Source organism: Seriola lalandi, unplaced genomic scaffold (assembly GCF_002814215.2).
Source record: "Seriola lalandi dorsalis isolate HSWRI2012SDOR001 ecotype SW California unplaced genomic scaffold, Sedor1 jcf7180002054901, whole genome shotgun sequence".
In the NCBI taxonomy this organism is placed as follows: Eukaryota; Metazoa; Chordata; class Actinopteri; order Carangiformes; family Carangidae; genus Seriola; species Seriola lalandi.
In genome coordinates this window covers 7,071,642-7,084,244 of record NW_019525453.1, presented here as the reverse complement: position 1 = coordinate 7,084,244, position 12,603 = coordinate 7,071,642, and the positions used below count along the sequence as shown (strand labels likewise).

Here is a 12,603-nt window from a genome sequence, read left to right as displayed (position 1 = left end):
CTTGATGTTATTTATATGGAGTCATCAACGGGCTAAAGAGGAAAATGTAAATATGAGGCTCTCAGCGGCTGAGGCAATGAACTTTTGACTTTTGTATATGTCAAGGTTTGTCATCTGTCACGACCTACGTCCAATCCAGCATTCCAAGCCATCCAGCAGCTCCATATATAATCAGTTGTGGATGTTTTTTCCTCCATTGTTATTGTGTCTGTGTGGGTCTATGGGTGGGGTGCTTGGAGTTGATATCATGCTTTGCAGATCATTGTTGTGTTTGTGTCCATTTTAGTTGGAATTGAACATAATAAAAATAACGACATGTACGTCACAGTCCTTGACAACAAGGTACTGACCCAGTCTGGTCTTTGCTCAGAGGTGACAGATCAGCCTGGAGCTGGTTTGTTGCTTTCTGAGTCCAGCTGAGATAACACAGAGGAGTGCACCGTCCCTGTGCTTTGTCATGTTTCTTCAAACAACAACAAACTCTCATGTCGTAAAGACGAGGAGTTCGTGCCATCGTAAAGGAAAAGGATCAGAAATAAAATGTCATAAACATTTGCTCGGTGCCACGGCACCTGTACGTATGGACGATAACTCTAATGTAAACATGAGGAATCTCCACTGCTGCCGAACACAGCACAGAGAAAAAACAAGAATACAGCCTATATGTTAACCAAAGAAGGATGAAAAGATAAAGAAAAAAAAAATGAGGAGGAAGAAGGAAAGAGAGGGACTGAAAGCTGTAGTGGAGAGATAGTTACAGTCACAACATCTGTAATGAGTCAAAGGAGGGAGGGACTAAAAGACAAACTGATATACTACTGATTTCCAACAAAATTTGGCATGTGGTAGGCAATTCAGAGGCCCACTGATAAGGGTGAAACTGTACGTGTGTGTGCATGCGTTCGTATGTGTGTGTGTGTGTGTGTGTGTGTGTGTGTGTGAGAGAGGGCTGGACTTTGTTCACAGCTGTTTCTACCATATGAGTTTATCACAGGCAGCAAAAAGAGACTGACTTTACATTGGAGCGGTTCAGCTGCTGTATGAAGTCATTCATAAACACCACTGAAGAAAACACTTATTTTTTCTTATATATATTTTTAAAAGTAAAAGGTCTGCGGAGGTTTTACTTCTGAGCCGCAGCCATGATCAGCCGAAACTTCAAGAACGTGTTGGTGGTCTCTGTGGGGTTTCTGTCTCTGTTCACGGCTTACGGAGGCCTGCAGAGTTTACAGGTAGGTGGAAGAGCTACATTTATTATTATAAAATTATAAATGTATTATTTATTGTTATTGTTCAACTGAAAACTGTAAAAAAAAGTGTCATTGTCATGGGGAATTAAGGGATTAATTCATGGGTCACTTCATGGAGGGGCAACTGATTAAGGGATTTTTCTTTAATTCCTTTTGTGCGTGTTTTACAGGGTAAATAATAGTTTGTTACTGGGTTGTGTTTTGGAAAAGTAATTTTCTTTAATTGTACCTTTAAAAAGAAAAATAATGGGTTTTAGAATTATTTTAACATTAGTTTCCTGTCTTTATAGTTTCATTATTTTAGAACATTTATTTTAGCCTGTAAATGTCCATAATTCTTGATTAAATGAAGCAGGGATTAGTATCATGGTGTTTTAAGGGAAAATTAAGGCCCCACACGGGCTGATGATATGTTGTAGCTGTATTTGCCCTTTAACACACATTCTTCAGTTTCTTCTTTACATTGTCTCAAGCATGTCAAAATCATTTAGTGATGATGGGTTTGTTGCTTTAATTGTTAAAACCATTTTAATGTAACTTAAAAATCAAACAAAGGATATTGGGATAGTATTAATGTCGCTGTGAGGTCTTTCTATCATTTCATTATACACTGTTGCTCAGAAAGTTGGAATAAAATATTTTTTACCTCTTTCCATGAAATGATTGTTACAATGTGATTTATTCTTAACAGTTAAAGTGTATATCTTCTCAAAACTTTAGTCAATCTCTTCCAAACTAGTTACTGATGCATTTAAATAGGAATAAACAGAGGATTGTGTCTGAAAACAAAATTATTCCAACTTTATGGGCAACCATGTATTAGAAAATCTTTAATGTTTTAATCAAACTATGATAAATTAAGATGCCATACCCTGAAAAAGTGGGAGTTAGTATCGTGGGAGTTTTAAGGGACTTATTCATGGAGGGAAAACGTATTGAGAGATGCATTTTGTGCATGATTTCCGAGGTGGTTTGCATTTTCTTGTATTTAAAATTTTATTTATCACATTATTTATCAGTGGCATACTTCTGCTGCTACTAATGACAATAAGAAATGAAATAAGAATAGATAAGAAATATCGTGGATAAATTCCATTTCCAATAATAAAAAGGATAAATTTTGAATTTAGATACCTAAGTGACACAAAATATTAGCCAAGTGTAGGCAGCATATAAAAATGTTAAAATTAAGGGTAAAATATGCAAATGAGTTATCATTATAAGCAGCTGTCTGAGACAGATGTGATCGACATTAGATCTTTGTGAAAAGAAGTATGGGTGTCAGGACATTGATCATTCTGCCCCCGGTGTTATCTGACACACTAGATCAAAGCAGAAGTGCATGTGTTCAACCAGTCTCACGTAAGACTGAAACACATTCCTGTTAAGACAAAGTAATAAACACATATAATCCTGATGCTTTGACACTGTTTCAAAGAACAAACTACTTTCAAATTCAAACATGAAAGTGTGTCTGTATGAAAATTTCAACCAGTTAATTGAGAATTGACTCACTCCTCCATATTTAAACACTGATCTCTGCAGAATTCAAGCTCAAAATTGTCGGACATTTGGTGCTTTCACAGAATTCAGTTTTATGTGTAGAGTTTTCAAACTGAAATGAATAGCATGTAAGTAAGAGGCAGAAGAAGTTGCAAGCTACTTAAACTGACCTCCCCTTAACTAACATTGTCCCCTAATGGAGTCCTGTCTCTACTGTCTGTGTGCAGAGCAGTCTGAATGCAGAGCAGGGGATGGGCGTGGCGTCTCTGAGCGTCATCTACGCCTCCATCATCATCTCCTCCATGTTCCTGCCTCCCATCATGATCAAAAATCTGGGCTGTAAATGGACCATTGTTGCTGGCATGGCCTGTTACGTCTCCTACTCCGTTGGAAACCTCTACCCAGGATGGTAAATCATCAGTAGACTGTCAGGGTCTCAAGATGAAGACCACAACAAGTCATTATGAAATAAATAGAACTGAAATAAATATATTTATAATAGATGTGAAAGGTGGGGGCTTGTCAGTACAGAGTGGAAGTTTCGGTGTCAGCCACTGCCAGTTACAAACTAACAAACAACATAAATAATTGACTAAGCTTACTGTTCTGACTGAGTCTCTAACCATTTTGATGCACACTGCTCTTTCAGCCACTGGGCCTGATCCCAGATTACTTCACTTTTTATGTGGGAAACCCGTATTAAACAAAATATTTTTACATAGTTTAAAACATGTCTGGAGAGGAACTTGACTTCACCCAAAGGTCAAATCAGAGTGGCACTTGGGGTGAGGTTTTTGTGCATTTGGGCATTGCATATAGGAGTAGTTGTCATTTGTGCTACTACAGGTGAATATCATGGAAAAGTTCATTTATTTCAGTAATTCAATTCAAAAAGTGAAACTCGTATATTATATAGATTCCTTACACACAGAGTGAAATATTTCTAGACTTTATTTCTTTTAATTTTGATGATTATGGCTTACAGCTAATGAAAACCCAAAATTCAGTTTCTCAGAAAATTTGAATATATTGTGAAAAAGTTCAACATTGTAGACTCACGGTGTCACAGTCTAATCAGCTAATTAACTCAAAACACTTGCAAAGGTTTCCTGAGCCTGTAAATGGTCTCTCAGTCTGGTTCAGTAGACTACAGGATCATGGGGGAGACTGCTGACTGGACAGTTGTCCAGGAGACAGTCATTGACACCCTCCACAAGGAGGGTAAGCCACAAAAGGTCATTGCTAAAGAAGCTGGCTGTTCACAGATGCTGTATCCAAGCATATTCATAGAAAGTTGAGAGGAAGGAAAAAGTGTTGTAGAAAAAGGTGCACAAGCAACAGGGATAACCGCAGCCTTGAGAGGATTGTGAAGCAAAGGCCATTCAAGAATTTGGGGGAGATTCACAAGGAGTGGACTGAGGCTGGAATCAGTGCATCAAGAGCCACCACGCACAGACGTATCCAGGACACGGGCTACAACTGTCGCATTCCTCGTGTCAAGCCACTCCTGAGCCAGAGACAACGTCAGAAGCGTCTTACCTGGGCTAAGGAGAAAAAGGACTGGACTGTTGCTCAGTGGTCCAAAGTCCTCTTTTCAGATGAAAGTAAATTTTGCCTTTCATTTGGAAATCGAGGAAGAATGGAGTGGGACAGAATCCAAGTTGCTTGAAGTCCAGTGTGAGGTTTCCACATCAGTGATGATTTGGGGAGCCATGTCATCTGCTGGTGTTGGTCCACTGTGTTTTTATCAAGTCCACAGTCAACGCAGCCGTCTACCAGGAAATTTTCAGAACACTTCATGTTTCCTTCTGCTGACAAACTTTATGGAGATGCTGATTTCATTTTCCAGCAGGACTTGGCACCTGCCCACACTGCCAGAAGTACCAATACCTGGTTTTAATGACCATCGTATCACTGTGCTTGACTGGCCAGCAAACTCGCCTGACCTGAACCCCATAGAGAATCTATGAGGTATTGTCAAGAGGAAGATGAGAGACATCAGACTCAACAATGCAGACGAGCTGAAGGCCGCTATCAAAGAAACCTGGGCTTCCATAAGACCTGAGCAGTGCCACAGGCTGATCGCCTCCATGCCACGCCGCATTGATGCATTAATTCATGCAAAAGCAGCCCCGACCAAGTACTGAGTGCATATACATGAACATACTTTTCAGTCGGCCAACATTTCTGTATTAAAAATCCTTTTTTTTTATTGATCTTATGTAATATTCAAATTTTCTGAGATACTGAATTTTGGGTTTTCATTAGCTGTAAGCCATAATCATCTAAATTAAAAGAAATAAAGGCTTGAAATATTTCACTCTGTGTGTCATGAATCTATATAATATATGAGTTTGACTTTTTGAATTGAATTACTGAAATAAATGAACTTTTCCATGATATTCTAATTTATTGAGATGCACCTGTATATGAAACTCTTGATATTGGGTTCTGTGGTTTTTCCAGAGCAATGGCAACAGTTTCTGCAGAGAGATGTCGGCGTCAGATTCTTTAAATGTTAGTATAATCAGCCAAATGTACTTTCCCTGCATTGATGTACCATGTGGCAGGAACATCTTAGTGACATACTAAAGGAGCATGGTTAGAATATCAAAGTAGTGTTAGAAAAACAGCAACTAAATAGGTTTTAAAAACTTCTCATGACTGACACTGTCGCCATCCATCCAGAAACCACTGATTTGATTATTTGCTGTTCAAAATAAAGTTGCAAAGGTAAAATTGGGCTATTCAAGAATAAATTTTGCTTTGATCTCTCCTGTCCAGGTACACCCTCATCCCCACCTCAGCGATCCTGGGTTTGGGTGGCTCTCCGCTGTGGTCGGCTAAATGCACCTACCTGACCATCTCAGGTAACGTGCAGGCAGCCAAGGAGGGCAAAAAGGGCTCCGATGTCATCAACCACTACTTCGGTATCTTCTTCTTCATCTTTCAGTCGTCGGCGGTGTGGGGAAACCTCATGTCGTCGCTCATCTTCGGACAGGACACCAACATAGGTAGGGAGACGGCTGAAAGTGAACTACGTGCATGTTAGTGGCAGTGAGGCAAAGTGATTAACACATACACTGTGAGGGAAAATGTATCATTTGAGCAGGCTGTCGTAAAATGGTGTGTAAAAGGAACTAGGACTGAATAGCTGGTTTAGTTTGCTCTTTAAATGAGCTCAGAATTCAGTTAGTTAACAGAAGGTAACTTCAGCCGACACGTTGAATCAAGAGGTACAGTAATGATCAGACTTGCTTTGTGTTTACATTTTGGGCAAGTTTCATAAAGATATTTTAGACTGGTCTGTAGTGTTTTAGTAGTTAACGCAGTTTCACAAAAAGAAAGACTGACTGATTTCAAGCCCTAAAACGTTGCAATAACAGAAAAGAGAAAAAACATGGCTCAAAATTGTCATTCTCTAACGAAGTTGTGGAGCGAGCAGAAAAGAAAGAGTTCTTGGAGACCACAGTAATATGTTGGAAATATACAGCAGTGAAGACATTGCAAGTTGCTTTTGTTTGTCCAAGGAAACTATCCAGAGTCTGATGAGTTGGAAAAAGAAGAAGCCACTGAGCTGAGATTTTATGCTCCTGGAGGTTTTTCTGTATTTTTATTCTCTTTGCTGCATTTTCCTGCTGAATTCTACCAGAATGCAAGAGTTTCTTAAGGTGGCACAGTGGATGAATTTGAAGAATTAGTTTGAGCTATGAAAGTCTCGGGGTGCGGTCCGTCTGTGTGAAACTGACGCCTTGAACCAGGGGAAGCTTTCTTAACAGTCTCATGATACATTAACCTGTGATTGTCTCTGCATCCGCTCTCTACTGTCCACTATCATAAGGGCATAAAGGCATAAAATACTCCCAGAAATAAAAAAGGTGCAGTCATGAGTCTTCCTTTCAATGAAAGCGCCCTGAATTCAATGATCTAACATCATGGTTCAGATGTATGTATCTGGTATGCGTTTGCTGCATTCACTTCATTGCAGAAGTTACACGAGTGGGAATGTCAGATTTTTCTGAGAGCTCTGATACGGCACATATATATTCATATGGAAGTGCCAAAGAACAAAACAAATATAGATGCCTTGCATCAGCCAAAGGCCACTGTTCAATTAAATTAAACCCAAATTTAATGCGTATTGTGATATCTTGTCATGGCAGAGTAATCATACAACTGTCTGGATGACATGAAAGCTTTCCCATCTCTGTCATCCATCATATATGACGTGAACACAACTTTAGACTCATGGAGATCAAGGAGGGTACATGTTGCTCAGATTATGCCCCCCCCCCCGGGTCAGCGGCTCAGCCTCAGTTCCCGTCTTCGATCCTGCGTGTTGTTGATACTGCTGCACAGAGCCATCAGTGGGCAAAGTCTAACCAGGGACTTACAGCTTTTTTTTTATGGGTTGAGTTCAGAGGAGAATCAGAAAGAGTGTGTTAACAGTGGATGATGTTGCCAACTATGCAATATATTATTTTATTGCTGTTAAAGCTTATCAGCTAAAATGATTGCTGGGAAAGATAGTATGACACAGCTATTTATTCCATTTTTATTTCCTTTCTGGTTACGGGTCACACTGTTTATGTGAAAGTCTGAATTATGCTGGTTTAATTAGACTTCTTCATTTTCATTAATAACAGTATTTAGCACAGTGTGAATGTGTTATCGCTGCATGTTATTGAAGGTTTTCTTCCTTTACAAAAAGGGACATCTTCTGCTTCAAAGGCAATAAATACAATTCTTTTCTCCAGAGGCCAAATATATAGAGACGAAAGACATTAACATTACAACTAACTTGGCAATAGCCCCTTTCTTCCGTAGTGAAAGGATGTTTTTATCAAAACTAAAATGTATTAATTTTGTATTTTTTCTGACAGCGATCATCCCGGATGAGCAGCTGCAGACCTGTGGAGCAGCTGATTGTGGCCTTAACGTCAGCGTCAACGGAACCACCACCAGACCGGCACAGAAACTGGTGTGGACGCTCGTCGGATGCTACATTGGTCAGCAGCTACTTTGCATCACAATTAAGTGTCAAACACTAAATTAGGTTGCTCTTCCATATTGAGTCAACAGTGCAGATATCAGCAACTTAGCTCAACTGATCATGGGTTTCACTTGTTAAAGGCCAGAATGTAGATAAGAGTTTGTTTTAATTCTTCAGTTTCACTTTTAATCCAGTTAAATTTGCAAAATATGCATGTTAATGTCTCCAACTGCTAAAACGTACATCTGACCGTTAATTCCTATATACATATGTACATGTGTTAACATTCAGCAAAACGAGTCACTGTCCAATTAAATAATTGGATAAACTTAAATTAATATAAACGAACATAAATGACACATATGCAGAGATACACAAAGGCACATTAGTAAATGTAATTTAATAAGCACAAAATGGTTTCAAAATAAAACAGAAAATGAGAAGGTGCAGGTTATGGCGAAATAGGAGGAGTTTAAATTACACCGTCTACACTGTTAGTCAAACTGGAAAAATAATAACTCCAATACTGCAGAGACTCTTCATTAAACTTTATTTCATTAAACCTTTTAATATAACATAAAATAGATTTTTATCACATCCCATGTTGGTTAAAGAGCCAGTTTTATAGTTTTGCATTTTGGATTTCTCCAGAACTTACCATCCCTTTTTATTACAGATGGTACTAAAAGACATTTTGGCCTTTTGCCCGCATTCAAAAGTTGTTTAGCAGAAATCCAGATTACACCTGAGGTATTTCTACTGAAAACACTGATTAATACGGTCTCATGTCAATTCCAGACACTCAAGATGAAGACCAAACCAAACCACTGAAAAACTACAGAAAAAAACTAACATTAAAAATGTAACAGCTGGGGCGTCGTGTGGCGTAGTGGTCTAGGCAGGCGCCCCATGTGTAGAGGCTACAGTCCTCGCTGCAGTCGGCCCCAGTTCGAATCCTGCATCGGACGGCCTTTCGCTGCATGTCATTCCCCCTCTCTGCCTCCCCGTTTCCTATCACTCTCCACTGTGCTGTCCATTGAAGGCATAAAAGCCCAAAAAAATATACTTAAAAAAAATGTAACAGCTGTATACAGAACAGTCATACATAGTACATTTGCACAAATAAATGTAATTAATATTTAAAAAAAACTAAAGCATCTTAACCCATTTTAAACGAACTGATTTTTTTGTTTAATAAAAAACAGAAAGTGGTGGCAAAACCGAGAAAATAAATCCCAGCATTAAAGAAATACTTGAGTTGTTCTTTAACACATCCTCAAATCAGCTGCACACTGGCTGTACCAGTGTATCAGACTATTGCAGCTGTCTATAGAGTCAGTGTTGTGTGTTCCTTCGCCTGGCAGGTGTGGGTCTGCTGGCCATGCTCATCATCGCAGTGTTTCTGGACAACATCGACCAGGAGCAGGCCAGTGAGTTTCGTGGGAACCGGGAGCCGTTCTGCCACACCTTCCTGGCTACGTTCAGACTGCTGAAGGACTGGAGGCTGCTGACCCTCATCCCTCTCACCATGTACAGCGGCTTTGAACAGAGCTTCCTCTCTGGGGAGTACACCAAGGTGAGCAGATCTCGACGCTTGAGAAAACTCTCCCATATACCATAAATAACTGTTGAAGCTGCACTGAAAAAGGTTTGTGAAAGGTATTTCAGAGATTTTATGATGTTTTGTTGAAAAATATGAGTGTTTGCAACATACAGCTGGACAACAGAGATTAGTTTATGCTTCAAGAGGTTTTAACATTTCGAATACACATTTTGATACGTTTCTTTGCTGTTTCTTCACTCTGTTTTGGTCCAAATATCTAGGTCTTTAGTGCTACATGATCCACTTTGTGATTTATTTGCTAAAAAAGAATCCATACCAGGGGTGTCCAAACTTTTTGCAAAGAGGGCCAGATTTGGTCAGGTGAAAATGTGAACCATTAACATTAAATACAAATGAACTATTTTATGAAATTTTTATTGCAAATGCCATACTTCATTTTCTTTTCATTTTCAAGTTTTTGCCAAAATCACTCTGCCTTTCATATTTGAAGACCACATAAAATGAAGAAAACGTCTGTCTGGAAAAAAAAACTTTTGGGAAGATGAAACATATCTTGGTTCATTTGAAACATTACAAATGCTCACTGTAAACTTCTAAATTCAAAACAGTGGTCCGTGCATATTCAAAACTGTGGTTTTGATCGTCACAAAAAAATCAATTCACTGAGATTTTAGAATTTATCCACCTCAGAGGACTAAACACATATCTTGCCTGCACTAATGTGAAGGGTGATACTGAGATCTGGACTGCAGTATGTAGGCCTAGTCCAGGTCCGGCTCAGAAACAGTGGTTTTGATGCGCAAGACGTCACGCAGGTGAGAGTCACTTAGTCTCGTCCTCACGAGGCTCTTGTTAATGTTCATAACCGAGAATGTCTCCTCGCACAAGTATGTGGAGCCAAACAAGCTCAGCATTTTCTTAGCAAATGTTCGAATCTCTTGGAACCTGCCTTCATCCAGCTGGAGGTAGATGGTGAAATGTAAAATAGCTTTTTTTGTATGCGTGTATTTTATACTGTGGTCAACAGAGCTGGCAGGCCGCATAGTATTGATTTTATGACAGAGGCTGCGGGCCGGTGAAAATTTGAACACAGGCCGCAATTGGCCCCCGGGCCGGACTTTGGACATGCCTGATCTGTGCTGTGTTTCCTTACAGAACTATGTAACGTGTGCTCTGGGGATCCACTATGTTGGCTTTGTGATGATGTGCTTTGGAGCCTCCAATTCTCTGTGCTCGTTCCTCTTTGGGAGACTCGCTCGCTACACTGGCAGAGCTGCACTCTTCCTCCTGGGTAAAACCTCTATACTGAATGAGAGATGACTTCTCATTAAAACTAATGCTCACTCTCTTTTAAAGATGTAGTTTGCTTACCATAAAGCTTGGATATAATGATGCACAAACTGCTGATATTTGTTTGATTGTGGTATCTGTCCGTTTTCAGCTGCAGTGGCCAACTTTTCCTGCATCATTGCCCTCTTGTTCTGGAAGCCTCATCCTGACCAGCTGGCTGTCTTCTTTGTGTTTCCTGCTCTGTGGGGCATGGCAGACGCTATCTGGCAAACTCAGACCAACGGTAAGAGCCTCCCATCAGCCCTCTGGTGTACAGCGTGGAGTATAGCATGGAGTTTCTTTGCCCTCCGGATATCACTGTAAATCCTCAGTGTGGTTTGTCTGATAGTTGTTTGTCTTCATGCGCCGTCCATGATAATACACACGCGGTGTGTGTCAAGGTAATTGTTGTTAACACAAACTATCGAAATAATGAAAACTAGATGTGAAAAACATTTTGTTTACCTTCTTAAAATTAAAAATGGGGCTAACTGAACTGAAGTAACTGAAATTGTATTGAATATTTACAAAACTAACTAAAATTACCTTAGTTTTTGTCTTTGTCAATTCATTTCATAAATAACCCTACTAGTATTTTGGGCGGATATGAAAACTATCTTCCAATTGCTGACAATGAAAGTCAGGGGGAAGCTCCACAGTCCCATTTGAGACTGTGTCACAGACGAGAGCAAGTGCCTTGTTACTGATAAAACAAATACTCTCTAGAGCCACTCTCAAGTTAACTCCTGGGATTCCATCTAAGGTATCATGAGTACTCATATTCCCTAGAGGATGAATGCTTCGTTATCCACTCAGCTTCGCCCCGGAACCACCGTATTGTCAAAATTTCAAAAAGTAGATAAGAAATATCAAATTCTAATCTGCAGATTGCGTTGAAATTTACTCAGCACATTCATGTTCCAGAGGATGAATCCTTTCATTCTGGACACATAATTATTATCATTGTATTCATTATGTCCACACTGTGGTATTGTTGGATCAAGAACAAGCCTTTGTTTGCTTCTGTCTTTTCAAGGGTTGCCTGGACCAAACTGAACAAGTGCTTCTTTTATTTCCTTATAAAATCGGGATTATAAAATAATGTAATAATCACACTGCTGGAGTTTCTAACACCTGAACTTTATTCCCGCCTTTTGTCTTGCAGCTCTTTACGGCATCCTCTTCCCCCGGGACAAAGAGGCAGCATTCGCCAACTACCGTATGTGGGAGTCTCTCGGTTTCGTTATTGCCTTCGGCTACAGCACCTTCTTATGTCTGGAGTATAAACTGTACATCGTGCTGGCTGTTCTGCTGCTGACTGCCATCACCTACCCCATAGTGGAGTACCACGAATACAAGAATCCCACACCACCTGTTAATGAGGGGACCTACCTAAACCACAAGGAAACAACTGAAAGAGATGAGAACAAGATCATTTGCCAAACACGAATATAGAGACTCTGATACTGATGCCAAATTGTTCAAATTGCCACACTGAATAAACTATATGAGATATGAGAAAGGGTCAATATGAAACCTGTCCAATTGTGTTGGTCTTTACTGGCATCCAGTCAACCCTGCAAACCCTGACTTTATCTTTCACTGGCACTGCCCGAGCGTCTGTTGCGGGTTGATGTGAAATAAACTCTGATGCACTTCACTTTGGCTGGACAACTTTAGAGGAGGCTGGCGTTGACCAGATGACTCAAAAATCTTTAAAAATGAAACATGAAAATAATTGAAAGTTACAAAATTACTCTGAGGCACTTCTTTTCTGTTCAGTTGGTCTTGACTTGGCTTATAAAATTAAAAGATCGCGCATGTTACTTGGAGCACGTGGCAAAGAAAGAATAAAGGAGTGCAAAAATGGCTAAGACCTGTGGCTAAAAGCTTAGAGCAAAGGGTGAATTGATCACGACTGTTTTATCCCCTGGGGACTGGCGCACGTTTCAGGGGCGTCACCC

The 12,603-nt window shown here is 39.8% G+C and overlaps 1 protein-coding gene across 1 annotated transcript; it reads left to right on the top strand.

The window, feature by feature from the left end:
* Nucleotides 1-961: 961 nt before the first annotated feature.
* Nucleotides 962-12,175, top strand: unc93a (unc-93 homolog A). The gene is made up of 8 exons (XM_023429977.2): nt 962-1,232; nt 2,981-3,162; nt 5,538-5,767; nt 7,637-7,762; nt 9,111-9,322; nt 10,466-10,601; nt 10,752-10,883; nt 11,805-12,175. The coding sequence occupies exons 1-8, from the start codon at nt 1,143-1,145 to the stop codon at nt 12,092-12,094; spliced, it is 1,398 nt and encodes a 465-aa protein (XP_023285745.1). The 5' UTR covers nt 962-1,142; the 3' UTR covers nt 12,095-12,175.
* Nucleotides 12,176-12,603: the final 428 nt, after the last annotated feature.

Coding starts and splice junctions, on each gene's coding strand:
- unc93a (XM_023429977.2), top strand. CDS start 1,143: ATGATCAGCCGAAACTTCAAGAACGTGTTGGTGGTCTCTGTGGGGTTT. Junction 9,323..10,465: donor TCTCTGGGGAGTACACCAAG/GTGAGCAGATCT, acceptor GTTTCCTTACAG/AACTATGTAACGTGTGCTCT. Junction 10,884..11,804: donor CTGGCAAACTCAGACCAACG/GTAAGAGCCTCC, acceptor TTTGTCTTGCAG/CTCTTTACGGCATCCTCTTC.